This window comes from Salvelinus namaycush, unplaced genomic scaffold (assembly GCF_016432855.1).
Source record: "Salvelinus namaycush isolate Seneca unplaced genomic scaffold, SaNama_1.0 Scaffold22, whole genome shotgun sequence".
Classification (NCBI taxonomy): Eukaryota; Metazoa; Chordata; class Actinopteri; order Salmoniformes; family Salmonidae; genus Salvelinus; species Salvelinus namaycush.
In genome coordinates, this window is record NW_024059008.1 from 510,146 (window position 1) to 531,746 (window position 21,601).

Consider the following 21,601-nt stretch of genomic DNA (forward strand, 5'->3'; position numbering starts at 1 on the left):
TGATAGGAATTGACATTATTTGAGTCAATTGGAGGTGTACCTGTGGATGTACACTGCTCAAAAAAATAAAGGGAACACTTAAACAACACAATGTAACTCCAAGTCAATCACACTTCTGTGAAATCAAACTGTCCACTTAGGAAGCAACACTGATTGACAATAAATTTCACATGCTGTTGTGCAAATGGAATAGACAACAGGTGGAAATTATAGGCAATTAGCAAGACACCCCCAATAAAGGAGTGGTTCTGCAGGTGGTGACCACAGACCACTTCTCAGTTCCTATGCTTCCTGGCTGATGTTTTGGTCACTTTTGAATGCTGGCGGTGCTTTCACTCTAGTGGTAGCATGAGACGGAGTCTACAACCCACACAAGTGGCTCAGGTAGTGCAGCTCACCCAGGATGGCACATCAATGCGAGCTGTGGCAAGAAGGTTTGCTGTGTCTGTCAGCGTAGTGTCCAGAGCATGGAGGCGCTACCAGGAGACAGGCCAGTACATCAGGAGACGTGGAGGAGGCCGTAGGAGGGCAACAACCCAGCAGCAGGACCGCTACCTCCGCCTTTGTGCAAGGAGGAGCAGGAGGAGCACTGCCAGCGCCCTGCAAAATGACCTCCAGCAGGCCACAAATGTGCATGTGTCTGCTCAAACGGTCAGAAACAGACTCCATGAGGGTGGTATGAGGGCCCGACGTCCACAGGTGGGGGTTGTGCTTACAGCCCAACACCGTGCAGGACGTTTGGCATTTGCCAGAGAACACCAAGATTGGCAAATTCGCCACTGGCGCTTTGTGCTCTTCACAGATGAAAGCAGGTTCACACTGAGCACGTGACAGACGTGACAGAGTCTGGAGACGCCGTGGAGAACGTTCTGCTGCCTGCAACATCCTCCAGCATGACCGGTTTGGCGGTGGGTCAGTCATGGTGTGGGGTGGCATTTCTTTGGGGGGCCGCACAGCCCTCCATGTGCTCGCCAGAGGTAGCCTGACTGCCATTAGGTACCGAGATGAGATCCTCAGATCCCTTGTGAGACCATATGCTGGTGCGGTTGGCCCTGGGATCCTCCTAATGCAAGACAATGCTTGACCTCATGTGGCTGGAGTGTGTCAGCAGTTCCTGCAAGAGGAAGGCATTGATGCTATGGACTGGCCCGCCCGTTCCCCAGACCTGAATCCAATTGAGCACATCTGGGACATCATGTCTCGCTCCATCCACCAACGCCACGTTGCACCACAGACTGTCCAGGAGTTGGCGGATGCTTTAGTCCAGGTCTGGGAGGAGATCCCTCAGGATACCATCCGCCACCTCATCAGGAGCATGCCCAGGCGTTGTAGGGAGGTCATACAGGCACGTGGAGGCCACACACACTACTGAGCCTCATTTTGACTTGTTTTAAGGACATTACATCAAAGTTGGATCAGCCTGTAATGTGGTTTTCCACTTTAATTTTGAGTGTGACTCCAAATCCAGACCTCCATGGGTTGATAAATTTGATTTCCATTGATCATTTTTGTTGTCAGCACATTCAACTATGTAAAGAAAAAATTATTATTATTATTATTATTATTATTTTTTTACATTTTATCCCCTTTTCTCCCCAATTTTCGTGGTATCCAATCGCTAGTAATTACTATCTTGTCTCATCGCTACAACTCCCGTACGGGCTCGGGAGAGACGAAGGTCGAAAGCCATGCGTCCTCCGAAGCACAACCCAACCAAGCCGCACTGCTTCTTAACACAGCGCGCCTCCAACCCGGAAGCCAGCCGCACCAATGTGTTGGAGGAAACACCGTGCACCCGCCCCCCTCGGTTAGCGCGCACTGCGCCCGGCCCGCCACAGGAGTCGCTGGAGCGCGATGAGACAAGGATATCCCTACCGGCCAAACCCTCCCTAACCCGGACGACGCTAAGCCAATTGTGCGTCGCCCCACGGACCTCCCGGTCGCGGCCGGCTGCGACAGAGCCTGGGCGCGAACCCAGAGACTCTGGTGGCGCAGCTAGCACTGCGATGCAGTGCTCTAGACCACTGCGCCACCCGGGAGGCCCCAAGAATTTTTTTTTATTTAATAAGAATATTTCATTCATTCAGATCTAGGATGTGTTATTTTAGTGTTCCCTTTATTTTTTTTGAGCAGTGTATTTCAAGGCCTACCTTCAAAGTCAGTGCTTCTTTGCTTGACATCATGGGGAAATCAAAAGAAATCAGCCAAAAGAATTGTAGACCTTCACAAGTCTGGTTCATCCTTGGGAGCAATTTCCAAACGCCTGAAGGTACCACGTTCATCTGTATAAACAATAGTACGCAAGTATAAACACCATGGGACCACGCAGCCGTCATACTGCTCAGGAAGGAGACGCATTCTGTCTCCTAGAGATGAACGTACTTTGATGCAAAAAGTGTAAATCATTCCCAGAACAACAGCAAAGGACCTTGTGAAGATGCTGGAGGTAAAAGGAACAAAATTATCTATATCCACAGTAAAACGAGTCCTATATCGACATAACCTGAAAGGTTGCTCAGCAAGGATAAAGCCACTGCTCCAAAACCGCCATAAAAAAGCCAGACTACGGTTTGCAACTGCACATGGGGACAAAGATCGTACTTTTTTGGAGAAATATCCTCTGGTCTGATGAAACTAAAATAGAACTGTTTGGCCATAATGACCATCGTTATGTTTGGAGGAAAAAGGGGCAGGCTTGCAAGCCGAAGAACACCATCCCAACCATGAAGCATGGGGGTGGCAGCATCATGTTGTAGGGGTGCTTAGCTGCAGGAGGGACTGGTGTACTTCACAAAATAGATGGCATCATGAAGAGGGAAATTATGTGGATATATTAAAGCAACATCTCAAGACATCAGTCAGGAAGGTAAAGCTTGGTCGAAAATGGGTCTTCCAAATGGACAATGACCCCAAGCATACTTCCAAAGTTGTGGCAAAATGGCTTAAGGACAACAAAGTCAAGGTATTGGAGTGGCCATCACAAAGCCCTGACCTCAAATCCTATAGAAAATCTGTGGGCAGAACTGAAAAAGTGTGTGCGAGCAAGGAGGCCTACAAACCTGACTCAGTTACACCAGCTCTGTCAGGAGGAATGGGCCAAAATTCACCCAACTTATTGTGGGAAGCTTGTGGAAGTCTACCCGAAACTTTTGACCCAAGTTAAACAATTTAAAGGCAATTGTACCAAATACTAATTGAGTGCATGTAAACTTCTGACCCACTGGGAATGTGATGAAAGAAATAAAAGCTGAAATAAATCATTCTCTCTACTATTATTCTGACATTTCACATTCTTAAAATAAAGTGGTGATCCTAACTGACCTAAGACAGGGAATTTTTACTAGGATTAAATGTCAGGAACTGTGAAAAACTGAGTTTAAATGTATTTGGCTAAGGTGTATGTAAACTTCCGACTTCAACTGTACATACATTGGTTGTGTGAAAGACAGTATAATGAGAGCGTGAGATAGGTAACATTACAATATACCCCCCACTAGGAGACAGGTATCATTACCCTATACCCCCACTAGGAGACAGGTATCATTACCCTATACCCCCCACTAGGAGACAGGTATCATTACCCTATACCCCCCACTAGGAGACAGGTATCATTACCCTATACACCCCACTAGGAGACAGGTATCATTACCCTATACCCCCCACTAGGAGACAGGTATCATTACCATATACCCCCACTAGGAGACAGGCATCATTACCCTATACCCCCCACTAGGAGACAGGTATCATTACCATATAACCCCCACTAGGAGACAGGTATCATTACCCTATACCCCCCACTAGGAGACAGGTATCATTACCCTATACCCCCACTAGGAGACAGGTATCATTACCCTATACCCCCCACTAGGAGACAGGTATCATTACCCTATACCCCCCACTAGGAGACAGGTATCATTACCCTATACCCCCCACTAGGAGACAGGTATCATTACCCTATACCCCCCACTAGGAGACAGGTATCATTACCCTATACCCCCCACTAGGAGACAGGTATCATTACCCTATACCCCCACTAGGAGACAGGTATCATTACCCTATACCCCCCACTAGGAGACAGGTATCATTACCCTATACCTCCACTAGGAGACAGGCATCATTACCCTATACCCCCCACTAGGAGACAGGTATCATTACCCTATACCCCCCACTAGGAGACAGGTAACATTACCCTATACCCCCCACTAGGAGACAGGTATCATTACCCTATACCCCCCACTAGGAGACAGGTATCATTACCCTATACCCCCCACTAGGAGACAGGTATCATTACCCTATACCCCCCCACTAGGAGACAGGTATCATTACCCTATACCCCCCACTAGGAGACAGGTATCATTACCCTATACCCCCCACTAGGAGACAGGTATCATTACCCTATACCCCCCACTAGGAGACAGGTATCATTACCCTATACCCCCCACTAGGAGACAGGTATCATTACCCTATACCCCCCACTAGGAGACAGGTATCATTACCCTATACCCCCCACTATGAGACAGGTATCATTACCTTATACCCCCCACTAGGAGACAGGTATCATTACCCTATACCCCCCACTAGGAGACAGGCATCATTACCCTATACCCCCCACTAGGAGACAGGTATCATTACCCTATACCCCCCACTAGGAGACAGGTATCATTACCCTATACCCCCCACTAGGAGACAGGTATCATTACCCTATACCCCTCACTAGGAGACAGGTATCATTACCCTATACCCCCCACTATGAGACAGGTATCATTACCTTATACCCCCCACTAGGAGACAGGTATCATTACCCTATACCCCCCACTAGGAGACAGGCATCATTACCCTATACCCCCCACTAGGAGACAGGTATCATTACCCTATACCCCCCACTAGGAGACAGGTATCATTACCCTATACCCCCCACTAGGAGACAGGTATCATTACCCTATACCCCCCACTAGGAGACAGGTATCATTACCCTATACCCCCCACTAGGAGACAGGTATCATTACCCTATACCCCCCACTAGGAGACAGGTATCATTACCCTATACCCCCCACTAGGAGACAGGTATCATTACCCTATACCCCCCACTAGGAGACAGGTATCATTACCCTATACCCCCCACTATGAGACAGGTATCATTACCCTATACCCCCCACTATGAGACAGGTATCATTACCCTATACCCCCCACTATGAGACAGGTATCATTACCATATAACCCCCACTAGGAGACAGGTATCATTACCCTATACCCCCCACTATGAGACAGGTATCATTACCCTATACCCCCCACTAGGAGACAGATATCATTACCCTATACCCCCACTAGGAGACAGTGGGGAGCATCATTTATTTCCAACACCACTTGTGGCTAGCTCTCCAGGCCTAGGACTAAGCTACATCAACATGGTATCTCCCTGTAGCTCTCCAGGCCTAGGACTAAGCTACATCAACATGGTATCTCTCTGTAGCTCTCCAGGCCTAGGACTAAGCTACATCAACATGGTATCTCCCTGTAGCTCTCCAGGCCTAGGACTAAGCTACATCAACATGGTATCTCTCTGTAGCTCTCCAGTCCTAGGACTAAGCTATATCAACATGGTGTCTCTCTGTAGCTCTCCAGGACTAGGACTAAGCTATATCAACATGGTATCTCCCTGTAGCTCTCCAGGCCTAGAACTAAGCTACATCAACATGGTATCTCCCTGTAGCTCTCCAGGCATAGGACTAAGCTACATCAACATGGTATCTCCCTGTAGCTCTCCAGGCCTAGGACTAAGCTATACCAACATGGTATCTCCCTGTAGCTCTCCAGGCCTTGGACTAAGCTACATCAACATGGGTATCTCCTTGTAGCTCTCCAGGCCTAGGACTAAGCTATATCAACATGGTGTCTCTCTGTAGCTCTCCAGGCCTAGGACTAAGCTATATCAACATGGTATCTCCCTGTAGCTCTCCAGGCCTAGGACTAAGCTACATCAACATGGTGTCTCTCTGTAGCTCTCCAGGCCTAGGACTAAGCTATATCAACATGGTATCTCCCTGTAGCTCTCCAGGCCTAGGACTAAGCTACATCAACATGGTATCTCTCTGTAGCTCTCCAGGCCTAGGACTAAGCTATATCAACATGGTGACTCTCTGTAGCTCTCCAGGCCTAGGACTAAGCTATATCAACATGGTATCTCCCTGTAGCTCTCCAGGCCTAGGACTAAGCTACATCAACATGGTATCTCTCTGTAGCTCTCCAGGCCTTGGACTAAGCTATATCAACATGGTGTCTCTCTGTAGCTCTCCAGGCCTAGGACTAAGCTATATCAATATGGTGTCTCCCTGTAGCTCTCCAGGCCTAGGACTAAGCTACATCAACATGGTGTCTCTCTGTAGCTCTCCAGGCCTAGGACTAAGCTACATCAACATGGTGTCTCTCTGTAGCTCCCCAGGCCTAGGACTAAGCTATATCAATATGGTGTCTCCCTGTAGCTCTCCAGGCCTAGGACTAAGCTACATCAACATGGTGTCTCTCTGTAGCTCTCCAGGCCTAGGACTAAGCTACATCAACATGGTGTCTCTCTGTAGCTCCCCAGGCCTATTGCCACACGGTATCTCTCTGTATGGTTATTCAAATGATCAAACTGACCCAAGGGAACAGGATCATATAAGGATGAGACAGCAGTGGGTATGTCGGCCTCCCAAATGGTACCCTATTCCCTACATAGTGCACTACTCTGGTCAAAAGTAGTCCCTTATGTAGGTAATAGGGTGCCATTTGGGACGCATACAATGCCTTGTATGGATGAGACAGCAGCCAGGATGTGGGGGTGAACAACAGTGCCTTGTATGGATGAGACAACAGCCAGGATGTGGGGGTGAACAACAGAGCCTTGTATGGATGAGACAACAGCCAGGATGTGGGGGTGAACAACAGTGCCTTGTATGGATGAGACAGCAGCCAGGATGTGGGGGTGAACAACAGTGCCTTGTATGGATGAGACAGCAGCCAGGATGTGGGGGTGAACAACAGTGCCTTGTATGGATGAGACAACAGCCAGGATGTGGGGGTGAACAACAGTGCCTTGTATGGATGAGACAACAGCCAGGATGTGGGGTGAACAACAGTGCCTTCAGAAACTATTCCCTCACCTTGATTTTTTTCACATTTTGTTGTGTTATAAAGTTTGATTAAAATGGGTTTAAATTGTCATTTTTTTTGTCAACAATCTACACAAAATAATCTGTAATTTCAAAGTGGAAGAACATTTTGAATATTTTTCTATTTTATTAATGGAAAATAAAACGCTAATATATCCTAATTAGATAAGTATTCAACCTCCTGAGTGAATAAATGTTAGAATCACCTTTGGCAGCGATTACAGCTGTGAGTCTCTAAGAGCTTTACACACCTGGATTGTACAATATTTGCACATTATTCTTTCTAAAATTCTTCAAGCTCTGACGATTTAAATCAAAACTATAACTAAGCCACTAAGGAACATTCAATGTTGACTTGTATATTTGGCCTTGTGTTTAAGGTATTTGTCCTGCTGAAAGGTGAATTTGTCTCTGACTGTCTGGTGGAAAGCAGACTGAACCAGGTTTTCCTCTAGGATTTTGTCTGTGTTTAGCTCTATTCTGTTACTTTTTATCCTAAAAAATGAGTCCTTGCCGATGACAAGCATACCCATAACATGATGCAGACACCACCATGCTTGAAAATATGAAACGTGGTACTCAGTGATGTGTGCGTCTGTTGGTTTTGCCCCAAACATAATGCTTTGTATTTAGGACCAAAAGTTCCTTTCTTTGCCACATCTTTTGCAGAATTACTTTGGTGCCTTATTGCAAACAGGATGTATGTTTTGGAATATTTGTATTCCTTCGTTCTTTTCCCTCATTTATGTTAGTATTGTGGAGTAACTACAATATTGTTCGTCCATCCTCAGTTTTCTCCTATCACAGCCATTAAACTCTGCAACTGTTTTAAGTCACCATTAGCCTCATGAGCGGTTTCCTCCCTGAGCGGTTTCCTTCCTCTCTGGCAACTGAGTTAGGAAGGGCGCCTGTATCTTTGTAGTGACTGGGTGTATTGATACACCATCCAAAGTGGAAGTAATAACTGCACCATGCTGAAAAGGAATATATATTTTTCATTCCCATCTACCAATAGTTGCCGTTCTTTGCGGGGCATTGGAAAGCCTCCCTCTTATTTGTGGTTGAATCTGTGCTTGAAATTCACTGCTCGACTGAGGGACCTTACAGATAATTGTATGTGTGGAGTAAAGAGATGGGGTAGTCATTTCAAAATGATCTTAAACACTATTATTGCAGTCAGAGTGAGTCCATGCAACTTATTATGTGACTTGTTAAAGCACATTGTTACTCCTGAACTTATTTCGGCTTGCCATAACAAAGGAGTTGAATTATTCGATTCAAGACATTTCAGCTTTTCATTTTTTATTATTGTGTAAAAATTTATCCAATCATAATTCCATTATGGGATACTGTGTGTAGATCAGTGACACAATCCATTTTGAATTCAGGCTGTAACACAAAATAATATGGATAAAGTCAAGGGGTGTGAATACTTTCTGAGGGCCCTGTTGTTACACTCCTTTCTGAAATGAAAAAAAGACACCTTATTCCCTATATAGTGCACTACTTTTGACCAGAGCCTTATTCCCTATATAGTGCACTACTTTTGACCAGAGCCTTATTCCCTATATAGTGCACTACTTTTGACCAGAGCCCTATTCCCGATACAGTGCACTACTTTTGACCAGGTCCCATAGGGAAAAGTGTGCTATTTGCACGTTATTCTAGAGGTTGCGTTATTCATGCACACCAGCGGTGGCCCCGCACAGAGTAAAATAACAAGTGACACACACACACACACATACATAGAGCTAAGCGCACTGTCACAGATTGACACACACACACACACACACACACACACACACACACACACACACACACACACACACACACACACACACACACACACACACACACACACACACACACACACACACACACACACTAGCTAAACGCACTGTTACCGATTGAGTTATAGCGTCCCCTAGCGGTAACCTTCTATCTTGTTTACAGGAGCGCCAACAGAAGTGCGCTTATGAAACCAAAGCAAAGCGGTAGCGCCGTTAACCCAAATTATCAGAGGAGAACTTGATCAACCGCGAATGGGTTTGGACAAGTTCTGCAGTGCGGACGGTTCCGACCCGTTTTGGGTAAGTTCCACTGTTGCGACCGAGCTAGCCAACTCGTTGTCTTTAGCTGCTTTACACTGTTGACGCCAACAGTTGTTTTCCAGCTTGCTATTAGCGGATTTGCTTGTAATGACGGTGTCTGCCTGAACTAAGCATGGTAATATCACATAAGGTTACTGTACTGTCTTTGGTAACACTAGCGTTAGCTAACAGTAGCTAGCCAGGTTAGCAAGGCCGTTGTTATGCCGGTTGATAGCAGGTTGGAATGTGTTGACTTGAGCGAACTAGCTAAGCTTAATTTGTATTAATAATGTGTGAAATAGTGGTTGAAATAACGTGGTAGTGCGTTTAGAAACGTATATCACTATCAATAAAAGTCGACAGTCGTTTTATTGTGAAGTTGTGTCTAGCTAGCTTAACATATTTCAGTGATTATTAAACACCATTGATTCCTATTATGTTAGCTACCCTGCTAGCTAAAACTCTATTCTAACAACTTCATTCGAGTCTCACACCTCCTCTGCTTTGTTGATGATGGAGCAAAGTGTTTCGATTAAATGTTCGCTAGGTAACTTTCAGGACATAACACCCATGTATGATGGCAAGCCTCTCTTGCTAGTAAGGTCCACAACACAAGAACGCCTGTGAATGCTACAGCAAGTCTATCAGCTGTTGTAAGATGCCTTTGTTTGTTTAAACCTGTACACACCATCCACTACGAGTAGCAGCAACATAGAGAGGACATTATTATTACATTAGCTAGATAGAAACCCCAAAAAACTAACTAGAAACCTATTGTTAAATCATGTTGTATGTGTGGAATCCAACCAAACGTGTTATGACACTGAACTAGAAGATTAACTAGGCCAGTCAGTTAAGAACAAACTCTTATTTACAATGACGGCCTCCCCCTGGCCAAACCCTAACGATGCTGGGCCAGTTGTGCGCCGCCCTATGGGACTCCCATTCACGGCCGGTTGTGATACAGCCCGGGATCAAACCAGGGTCTGTAGTGACGCCTCTAGCACTGAGATGCAGTGCCTTAGATCGCTGCCCCACTCGGGAGCCCAAAAGAGTTACACATGTTTGAAGTGACACATAATGTTATGTCATGTAGATAGATTCTATCTATGTGCGGTCATAACATGCTACCGTCTATTGCCTAATAAGTAATCTGTCAGCTGGCCTGGCTAGATAGGGCTTTGCTCAGCATGGCCGAAGGAATTTAGCTACAAGTGTTAGAGGTCCATTTGCCCAAATGTTAATAACAGGGTGTCGGTCTAATTAGTGTTAGTCTCGCTGAGCAGACGGGTTGCCTTGCCTTCCACAATGTTCCAGCTGTTGTTCTAGGTATGGGATTTCAGAGACTGTTAGGCCTAATAACATGCATTTTGTCAATAAGGTCTATGGCTTCCTGAGTTATGATAACATACAATCTCGTCACCCAGTCCCACAACCCTTTGGAACTTGTTATGAGAGACCTGGTAGTGTGATTGTACACTTCTATATTCTACAGGGCTTTGTTGTCTACTCACTGGCTCAGTTATTGAACTAAACAAATTCCAAAGGGGTAAGAGGGCTTGTCTTGAAGCCAAAGGGTATTGAGACAAGTGCTTTCCAAAATCACTGAACTGGTCACTGGTCATGAGTACCTTGGAGTTGCTTGTCCTTTAGCAGCCATGGTCAGACTGATTTAAACAGTAGTGTTATTGAACACATACACAGTATGACTCAGGTAAAAACAGCTGTCATAACATGTTGTCTCAGTGTTGTCTCAGTGTTGTCTCGTGACAGTGTTGTGACAGTGTTGTGACAGTGTTGTCTCGTGACAGTGTTGTCTCGTGACAGTTGTGACAGTGTTGTGACAGTGTTGTCTCAGTGTTGTCTCTTGACAGTGTTGTCTTGTGATCGTGTTGTCTCGTGACAGTGTTGTCTCAGTGTTGTGTTGGGACAGTGTCTCAGTGTTGTCTCGTGACAGTGTTGTCTCGTGACAGTGTTGTCTCGTGACAGTGTTGTCTCAGTGTTGTGTTGGGACAGTGTCTCAGTGTTGTCTCGTGACAGTGTTGTCTCGTGACAGTGTTGTCTCGTGACAGTGTTGTCTCAGTGTTGTCTCAGTGTTGTCTCAGTGTTGTTTCAGTGTTGTTTTGGGACAGTGTGACAGTGGTGTGTTGTAACAGTGGAGTGTTGTGACAGTGTTGTCTCGTGACAGTGTTGTGACAGTGTTGTGACAGTGTTGTGACAGTGTTGTCTCGTGACAGTTGTGACAGTGTTGTCTCAGTGTTGTCTCTTGACAGTGTTGTCTCAGTGTTGTCTTGTGATTGTGTTGTCTCGTGACAGTGTTGTCTCGTGACAGTGTTGTCTCGTGACAGTGTTGTCTCAGTGTTGTCTCAGTGTTGTCTCAGTGTTGTCTCAGTGTTGTTTCAGTGTTGTTTTGGGACAGTGTGACAGTGGTGTGTTGTAACAGTGGTGTGTTGTGACAGTGTTGTCTCGTGACAGTTGTGTTGTGACAGTGTTGTCTCAGTGTTATAAACGCCTTATGAACTCAGGATTTTGGTTAAGTGTTATTAAACAATACAGCCAAAAGCGATAGGCTTTAGGAAAGGAACGAGAGAGGAAGGTGTGTCTGTTTGTGGCAGGCCTGGCACCCTGCCTCCAGTTCCCTCCTTTGTGCCAAGGCAGGAATGTTTACGTGGGTTTTATTAGAAACAACTCATTCACTGAGATGAAGAACAGACGCTGTGGTCATGTACACACACACACACAGACAGAGAGACAGAGAGACAGAGAGACAGAGAGACAGAGAGACAGAGAGACAGAGAGACAGAGAGACAGAGAGACAGAGAGAGAGAGAGAGAGAGAGAGAGAGAGAGAGAGTGTGTGTGTGTGACTAAAAGTGTCTGTTTCCACACAAGGTGTAGTTATGTAGCCTGGTGTCTTGTATGAATGTATTAGTCTCTGTAGCTCTACAAACATTAGGCCTTGTCATAAATCACTGTCTGAACACAGCAGTCTGAGGCTGTGTCCCATAGGGCACACTATTCCCTATATAGTGCACTACTTTTGACCCCAAATGGAACCCTATTCTCTATATAGTGCACTACCTTTGACCCTATTCCCTATATAGTGCACTACTTTTGACCCCCAATGGCACCCTGTTCCCTGTATAGTGCACTACTTTTGACCCCCAATGGCACCCTGTTCCCTATATAGTGCACTACTTTTGACCCCCAATGGCACCCTGTTCCCTATATAGTGCACTACTTTTGACCCCCAATGGCACCCTGTTCCCTGTATAGTGCACTACTTTTGACCCTATTCCCTATATAGTGCACTACTTTTGACCCCCAATGGCACCCTGTTCCCTGTATAGTGCACTACTTTTGACCCTATTCCCTATATAGTGCACTACTTTTGACCCTATTCCCTGTATAGTGCACTACATTTGCCCAGGTCCCATAGGGTGTCATTTATTAGCCTGTCCTGTCTGGGTGCCAGTCTCTTTCTGCTTAGGTCACCATGTCCTTATCAACACTATGTTGAATGAGCTGCTGTGTCTCTCAGTCATCTGTCATTTAACCCCCCCCCCCCCCCCCCCCTCCCCCTTTCAGGATTGGAACCGTACGTGGCACGTGGGAAACCCAGATCTGACCCAGTGCTTTCAGAACACAGTGCTGGTATGGGTCCCCTGTCTCTACCTCTGGGTCTGTGCCCCAATCTATTTCCTGTACCTCAAAAGCCATGACCGGGGCTACATATGCATGACCCACCTCAACAGAGCCAAAACCGTGAGTTCGGGGGGGGGCTGTGTGTACGTGTCCATGTTCTTCTGCATGTGTCTGTGTTATCTGTGTTTTCTGTTTTATCTGTCTCTGCCTGTCTCAGCGGTTCTTACAATGAGATTAGTCCAGCATCCCGGAGTTGCCTCTTCACTGTTGACGTTGAGACTGGTGTTTTGCGGGTACTATTTAATGAAGCTGCCAGTTGAGGACTTGTGAGGCGTCTGTTTCTCAAACTAGACACTCTAATGTACTTGTCCTCTTGCTCAGTTGTGCACCGGGGCCTCCCTCTCCTCTTTCTATTCTGGTTAGAGCCAGTTTGCGCTGTTCTGTGAAAGGAGTAGTACACAGTGTTGTACAAGACCTTCAGTTTCTTGGCAATTTCTTGCATGAAATAGCCTTAATTTCTCAGAACAAGAACAGACTGATGAGTTTCAGAAGACAGTTCTTTGTTTCTGGGCATTTTGAGCCTGTAATTAAACCCTCAAATGCTGATGCTCCAGATACTCAACTAGTCTAATGAAGGCCAGTTTTATTGCTTCTTTAATCAGGACAACAGTTTTCAGCTGTGCTAACATAATTGCAAAAGGTTTTTCTAATGATCAATTCGTTTTTTTAAATGATAAACTTGGATTAGCTAACACAACGTGCCATTGGAACACAGGAGTGATGGCTGCTGATAATGGGCTTCTGTACGCCTATGTAGATATTCCATTAAAAATCAGTTGTTTCCAGCTACAATAGTCATTTACAACATTAACAATGTCTACACTGTATTTCTGATCAATTTGATGTTATTTTAATGGACAAAAAATTTGCTTTTCTTTCAAAAACAAGGACATTTCTAAGTAACCCCAAACTTTTGAGCGGTAGTGTATAAAGCAAGCTATCAGATCACTCTCTTCTCTCTCTCTGAACAACCAGAGAAACATATATAGCAAGCTAACACACTCTCTCTCTGAACAACCAGAGAAACATATATAGCAAGCTAACACTCACACAGTCTCTCTCTGAACATTCAGGAAAGTCATTTCAGAACAGTCTCTCTCTGAACAACCAGGAGAGTCATTTCAGAACAGTCTCTCTGAACATCCAGGAGAGTCATTTCAGAACAGTCTCTCTCTGAACGTCCGGGAGAGTCATTTCAGAACAGTCTCTCTGAACATCCAGGAGTCATTTCAGAACAGTCTCTCTCTGAACATTCAGGAGAGTCATTTCAGAACAGTCTCTCTCTGAACAACCAGGAGAGTCATTTCAGAACAGTCTCTCTCTGAACAACCAGGAGAGTCATTTCAGAACAGTCTCTCTCTGAACATCCAGGAGAGTCATTTCAGAACAGTCTCTCTCTGAACATCCAGGAGAGTCATTTCAGAACAGTCTCTCTCTGAACATCCAGGAGAGTCATTTCAGAACAGTCTCTCTGAACATCCAGGAGAGTCATTTCAGAACAGTCTCTCTCTGAACATCCAGGAGAGTCATTTCAGAACAGTCTCTCTCTGAACATCCAGGAGAGTCATTTCAGAACAGTCTCTCTCTGAACAACCAGGAGAGTCATTTCAGAACAGTCTCTCTGAACAACCAGGAGAGTCATTTCAGAACAGTCTCTCTCTGAACAACCAGGAGAGTCATTTCAGAACAGTCTCTCTCTGAACAACCAGGAGAGTCATTTCAGAACACAGGCTTCTCTGTGTGGTAGAGTGTCTGACAAGACAACATCCTGACACACACCTAACCTAAAGATCTCATTTCCTCTTCCTCTTTCTTCAACTGCATCCCAAATGGTTCCCTATTTCACACACTACCCCTAGGGCCCTGGTCAGAAAGGCTCTGGGGAAAAAGTAGTGAGGAGTGAGTATCCTAGAGTAGCAATAACATCCTAGATGCCTCCTGCCGTTGTGACACTTAAACTTGACCCCTCTGCTGCTCCAGGGTCACTGCCCTGCGGCCGGCCGGCGAGGTTATGTGTGTGTGTGTGTGTGTGTGTGTTTGTTTGGGTGCATGTGTTTCTCCGGGAATGGGGTTTAAAGCAAAATATGAATTTCCATGATCTGAAAATGCACAATAAAGTCTTCTTCCTGCTCTCCTCTCATCCTCTCCTCCAGGCAGTAGCTTTTCTCCTGTGGATCGTCTGCTGGGCAGATGTGTTTTACTCTTTCTGGGAAAGAAGCCAACATGACAGCGGTGCCTCCTCCTCCACCCAGGCACCTGTTTATCTGGTTAGCCCCACCATGCTCGGCATCACTATGGTAAACACTGTTTATCTGGTTAGCCCCACCATGCTCGGCATCACTATGGTAAACACCAACACTGTTTATCTGGTTAGCCCCACCATGCTCGGCATCACTATGGTAAACACCAACACTGTTTATCTGGTTAGCCCCACCATGCTCGGCATCACTATGGTAAACACCAACACTGTTTATCTGGTTAGCCCCACCATGCTCGGCATCACTATGGTAAACACCAACACTGTTTATCTGGTTAGCTCCACCATGCTCGGCATCACTATGGTAAACACCAGCACTGTTTATCTGGTTAGCCCCACCATGCTCGGCATCACTATGGTAAACACCAACACTGTTTATCTGGTTAGCCCCACCATGCTCGGCATCACTATGGTAAACACCAACACTGTTTATCTGGTTAGCCCCACCATGCTCGGCATCACTATGGTAAACACCAACACTGTTTATCTGGTTAGCCCCACCATGCTCGGCATCACTATGGTAAACACTGTTTATCTGGTTAGCTCCACCATGCTCGGCATCACTATGGTAAACACCAACACTGTTTATCTGGTTAGCCCCACCATGCTCGGCATCACTATGGTAAACACCAACACTGTTTATCTGGTTAGCCCCACCATGCTCGGCATCACTATGGTAAACACTGTTTATCTGGTTAGCCCCACCATGCTCGGCATCACAATGGTAAACACTGTTTATCTGGTTAGCCCCACCATGCTCGGCATCACAATGGTAAACACCAACACTGTTTATCTGGTTAGCTCCACCATGCTCGGCATCACTATGGTAAACACCAACACTGTTTATCTGGTTAGCCCCACCATGCTCGGCATCACTATGGTAAACACCAACACTGTTTATCTGGTTAGCCCCACCATGCTCGGCATCACTATGGTAAACACCAACACTGTTTATCTGGTTAGCCCCACCATGCTCGGCATCACTATGGTAAACACCAGCACTGTTTATCTGGTTAGCCCCACCATGCTCGGCATCACTATGGTAAAAACCAGCACTGTTTATCTGGTTAGCCCCACCATGCTCGGCATCACTATGGTAAAAACCAACACTGTTTATCTGGTTAGCCCCACCATGCTCGGCATCACTATGGTAAACACCAACACTGTTTATCTGGTTAGACCCACCATGCTCGGCATCACTATGGTAAACACCAACACTGTTTATCTGGTTAGCCCCACCATGCTCGGCATCACTATGGTAAAAACCAACACTGTTTATCTGGTTAGCCCCACCATGCTCGGCATCACTATGGTAAACACCAGCACTGTTTATCTGGTTAGCCCCACCATGCTCGGCATCACTATGGTAAACACCAACACTGTTTATCTGGTTAGCCCCACCATGCTCGGCATCACTATGGTAAACACCAACACTGTTTATCTGGTTAGACCCACCATGCTCGGCATCACTATGGTAAACACCAACACTGTTTATCTGGTTAGCCCCACCATGCTCGGCATCACTATGGTAAACACCAACACTGTTTATCTGGTTAGCCCCACCATGCTCGGCATCACTATGGTAAACACCAACACTGTTTATCTGGTTAGCCCCACCATGCTCGGCATCACTATGGTAAACACCAACACTGTTTATCTGGTTAGCCCCACCATGCTCGGCATCACTATGGTAAACACCAACACTGTTTATCTGGTTAGCCCCACCATGCTCGGCATCACTATGGTAAACACCAACACTGTTTATCTGGTTAGCCCCACCATGCTCGGCATCACTATGGTAAACACCAACACTGTTTATCTGGTTAGCCCCACCATGCTCGGCATCACTATGGTAAACACCAGCACTGTTTATCTGGTTAGCCCCACCATGCTCGGCATCACTATGGTAAACACCAACACTGTTTATCTGGTTAGCTCCACCATGCTCGGCATCACTATGGTAAACACCAACACTGTTTATCTGGTTAGCCCCACCATGCTCGGCATCACTATGGTAAACACCAACACTGTTTATCTGGTTAGCCCCACCATGCTCGGCATCACTATGGTAAACACTGTTTATCTGGTTAGCCCCACCATGCTCGGCATCACTATGGTAAACACCAACACTGTTTATCTGGTTAGCCCCACCATGCTCGGCATCACTATGGTAAACACCAACACTGTTTATCTGGTTAGCCCCACCATGCTCGGCATCACTATGGTAAACACTGTTTATCTGGTTAGCCCCACCATGCTCGGCATCACTATGGTAAACACCAACACTGTTTATCTGGTTAGCCCCACCATGCTCGGCATCACTATGGTAAACACTGTTTATCTGGTTAGCCCCACCATGCTCGGCATCACTATGGTAAACACCAACACTGTTTATCTGGTTAGCCCCACCATGCTCGGCATCACTATGGTAAACACCAACACTGTTTATCTGGTTAGCCCCACCATGCTCGGCATCACTATGGTAAAAACCAACACTGTTTATCTGGTTAGCCCCACCATGCTCGGCATCACTATGGTAAACACCAACACTGTTTATCTGGTTAGCCCCACCATGCTCGGCATCACTATGGTAAACACCAACACTGTTTATCTGGTTAGCCCCACCATGCTCGGCATCACTATGGTAAAAACCAACACTGTTTATCTGGTTAGCCCCACCATGCTCGGCATCACTATGGTAAACACCAACACTGTTTATCTGGTTAGCCCCACCATGCTCGGCATCACTATGGTAAAAACCAACACTGTTTATCTGGTTAGCCCCACCATGCTCGGCATCACTATGGTAAACACCAGCACTGTTTATCTGGTTAGCCCCACCATGCTCGGCATCACTATGGTAAACACCAACACTGTTTATCTGGTTAGCCCCACCATGCTCGGCATCACTATGGTAAACACCAACACTGTTTATCTGGTTAGCCCCACCATGCTCGGCATCACTATGGTAAACACCAACACTGTTTATCTGGTTAGCCCCACCATGCTCGGCATCACTATGGTAAACACCAACACTGTTTATCTGGTTAGCCCCACCATGCTCGGCATCACTATGGTAAACACCAACACTGTTTATCTGGTTAGCCCCACCATGCTCGGCATCACTATGGTAAACACCAACACTGTTTATCTGGTTAGCCCCACCATGCTCGGCATCACTATGGTAAACACCAACACTGTTTATCTGGTTAGCCCCACCATGCTCGGCATCACTATGGTAAACACCAACACTGTTTATCTGGTTAGCCCCACCATGCTCGGCATCACTATGGTAAACACCAACACTGTTTATCTGGTTAGCCCCACCATGCTCGGCATCACTATGGTAAAAACCAACACTGTTTATCTGGTTAGCCCCACCATGCTCGGCATCACTATGGTAAAAACCAACACTGTTTATCTGGTTAGCCCCACCATGCTCGGCATCACTATGGTAAACACCAACACTGTTTATCTGGTTAGCCCCACCATGCTCGGCATCACTATGGTAAACACCAGCACTGTTTATCTGGTTAGCCCCACCATGCTCGGCATCACTATGGTAAACACCAACACTGTTTATCTGGTTAGCCCCACCATGCTCGGCATCACTATGGTAAACACCAACACTGTTTATCTGGTTAGCCCCACCATGCTCGGCATCACTATGGTAAACACCAACACTGTTTATCTGGTTAGCCCCACCATGCTCGGCATCACTATGGTAAACACCAACACTGTTTATCTGGTTAGCCCCACCATGCTCGGCATCACTATGGTAAACACCAACACTGTTTATCTGGTTAGCCCCACCATGCTCGGCATCACTATGGTAAACACCAACACTGTTTATCTGGTTAGCCCCACCATGCTCGGCATCACTATGGTAAACACCAACACTGTTTATCTGGTTAGCCCCACCATGCTCGGCATCACTATGGTAAACACCAACACTGTTTATCTGGTTAGCCCCACCATGCTCGGCATCACTATGGTAAACACTGTTTATCTGGTTAGCCCCACCATGCTCGGCATCACTATGGTAAACACCAACACTGTTTATCTGGTTAGCCCCACCATGCTCGGCATCACTATGGTAAACACCAACACTGTTTATCTGGTTAGCCCCACCATGCTCGGCATCACTATGGTAAACACCAACACTGTTTATCTGGTTAGCCCCACCATGCTCGGCATCACTATGGTAAACACCAACACTGTTTATCTGGTTAGCCCCACCATGCTCGGCATCACTATGGTAAACACCAACACTGTTTATCTGGTTAGCCCCACCATGCTCGGCATCACTATGGTAAACACCAACACTGTTTATCTGGTTAGCCCCACCATGCTCGGCATCACTATGGTAAACACCAACACTGTTTATCTGGTTAGCCCCACCATGCTCGGCATCACTATGGTAAACACCAACACTGTTTATCTGGTTAGCCCCACCATGCTCGGCATCACTATGGTAAACACCAACACTGTTTATCTGGTTAGCCCCACCATGCTCGGCATCACTATGGTAAACACCAACACTGTTTATCTGGTTAGCCCCACCATGCTCGGCATCACTATGGTAAACACCAACACTGTTTATCTGGTTAGCCCCACCATGCTCGGCATCACTATGGTAAACACCAACACTGTTTATCTGGTTAGCTCCACCATGCTCGGCATCACTATGGTAAACACCAACACTGTTTATCTGGTTAGCCCCACCATGCTCGGCATCACTATGGTAAACACCAGCACTGTTTATCTGGTTAGCCCCACCATGCTCGGCATCACTATGGTAAACACCAACACTGGGGGCTGGATCAAAAGGGTCTTAGCTGGGGGGGAGTGGTCGGCCTGTAAGGGTCTTAGCTGGGGGGGAGTGGTCGGCCTGTAAGGGTCTTAGCTGGGGGGGAGTGGTCGGCCTGTAAGGGTCTTAGCTGGGGGGGGGGGGGGGGGAGTGGTCGGCCTGTAAGGGTCTTAGCTGGGGGGGGGGAAGTGGTCGGCCTGTAAGGGTCTTAGCTGGGGGGGGGGGGGGGGAGTGGTCGGCCTGTAAGGGTCTTAGCTGGGGGGGGGAGTGGTCGGCCTGTAAGGGTCTTAGCTGGGGGGGAGTGGTCGGCCTGTAAGGGTCTTAGCTGAGGGGGGGGGGGGGGGGGGGGGGCGTATCTTCGGTCCGGGAAAGAACATTTGAGGACTTGGCGGTGGAGAGAGAATGTTACTGTTTTCATCCTAATTTGATGCAATTGTACACATTTTGCCCTGGAGCCTAGAGTTGAATCACTAGATATCAGTATTATATTATAGAGTTTTCCCTGGATAGATCAACTGGCTATGAAAAACTCCTTTGTCTACCAGTACCCAGTATCTAGTGATTCAATATAATACTGTATCTACCAGTACCCAGTATCTAGTGATTCAATATAATACTGTATCTACCAGTACCCAGTATCTAGTGATTCAATATAATACTGTGTCTACCAGTACCCAGTATCTAGTGATTCAATATAATACTGTGTCTACCAGTATCTAGTGATTCAATATAATACTGTGTCTACCAGTACCCAGTATCTAGTGATTCAATATAATACTGTATCTACCAGTACCCAGTATCTAATGATTCAATATAATACTGTGTCTACCAGTACCCAGTATCTAGTGATTCAATATAATACTGTGTCTACCAGTATCTAGTGATTCAATATAATACTGTGTCTACCAGTACCCAGTATCTAGTGATTCAATATAATACTGTGTCTACCAGTACCCAGTATCTAGTGATTCAATATAATACTGTATCTACCAGTACCCAGTATCTAGTGATTCAATATAATACTGTGTCTACCAGTACCCAGTATCTAGTGATTCAATATAATACTGTGTCTACCAGTATCTAGTGATTCAATATAATACTGTGTCTACCAGTACCCAGTATCTAGTGATTCAATATAATACTGTGTCTACCAGTACCCAGTATCTAGTGATTCAATATAATACTGTGTCTACCAGTACCCAGTATCTAGTGATTCAATATAATACTGTGTCTACCAGTACCCAGTATCTAGTGATTCAATATAATACTGTGTCTACCAGTACCCAGTATCTAGTGATTCAATATAATACTGTGTCTACCAGTATCTAGTGATTCAGTATAATACTGTGTCTACCAGTACCCAGTACCTAGTGATTCAATATAATACTGTGTCTACCAGTACCCAGTATCTAGTGATTCAATATAATACTGTGTCTACCAGTACCCAGTATCTAGTGATTCAATATAATACTGTGTCTACCAGTACCCAGTATCTAGTGATTCAATATAATACTGTGTCTACCAGTACCCAGTATCTAGTGATTCAATATAATACTGTGTCTACCAGTACACAGTATCTAGTGATTCAATAT

At 46.0% G+C, this 21,601-nt stretch overlaps 1 protein-coding gene across 1 annotated transcript in view; it reads left to right on the forward strand.

The window, feature by feature from the left end:
• Positions 1-9,173: 9,173 nt before the first annotated feature.
• The window catches only part of LOC120038425 (multidrug resistance-associated protein 1-like), a 72,003-nt gene continuing 59,575 nt past the window's right edge, over positions 9,174-21,601 (forward strand). The window contains exons 1-3 of the mRNA XM_038984192.1: positions 9,174-9,238; positions 12,826-13,002; positions 15,096-15,239. Coding sequence (XP_038840120.1) covers positions 9,191-9,238; positions 12,826-13,002; positions 15,096-15,239 — 369 coding nt within the window. The 5' untranslated portion in view covers positions 9,174-9,190. The remainder of the gene's footprint in view (positions 9,239-12,825; positions 13,003-15,095; positions 15,240-21,601) is intronic.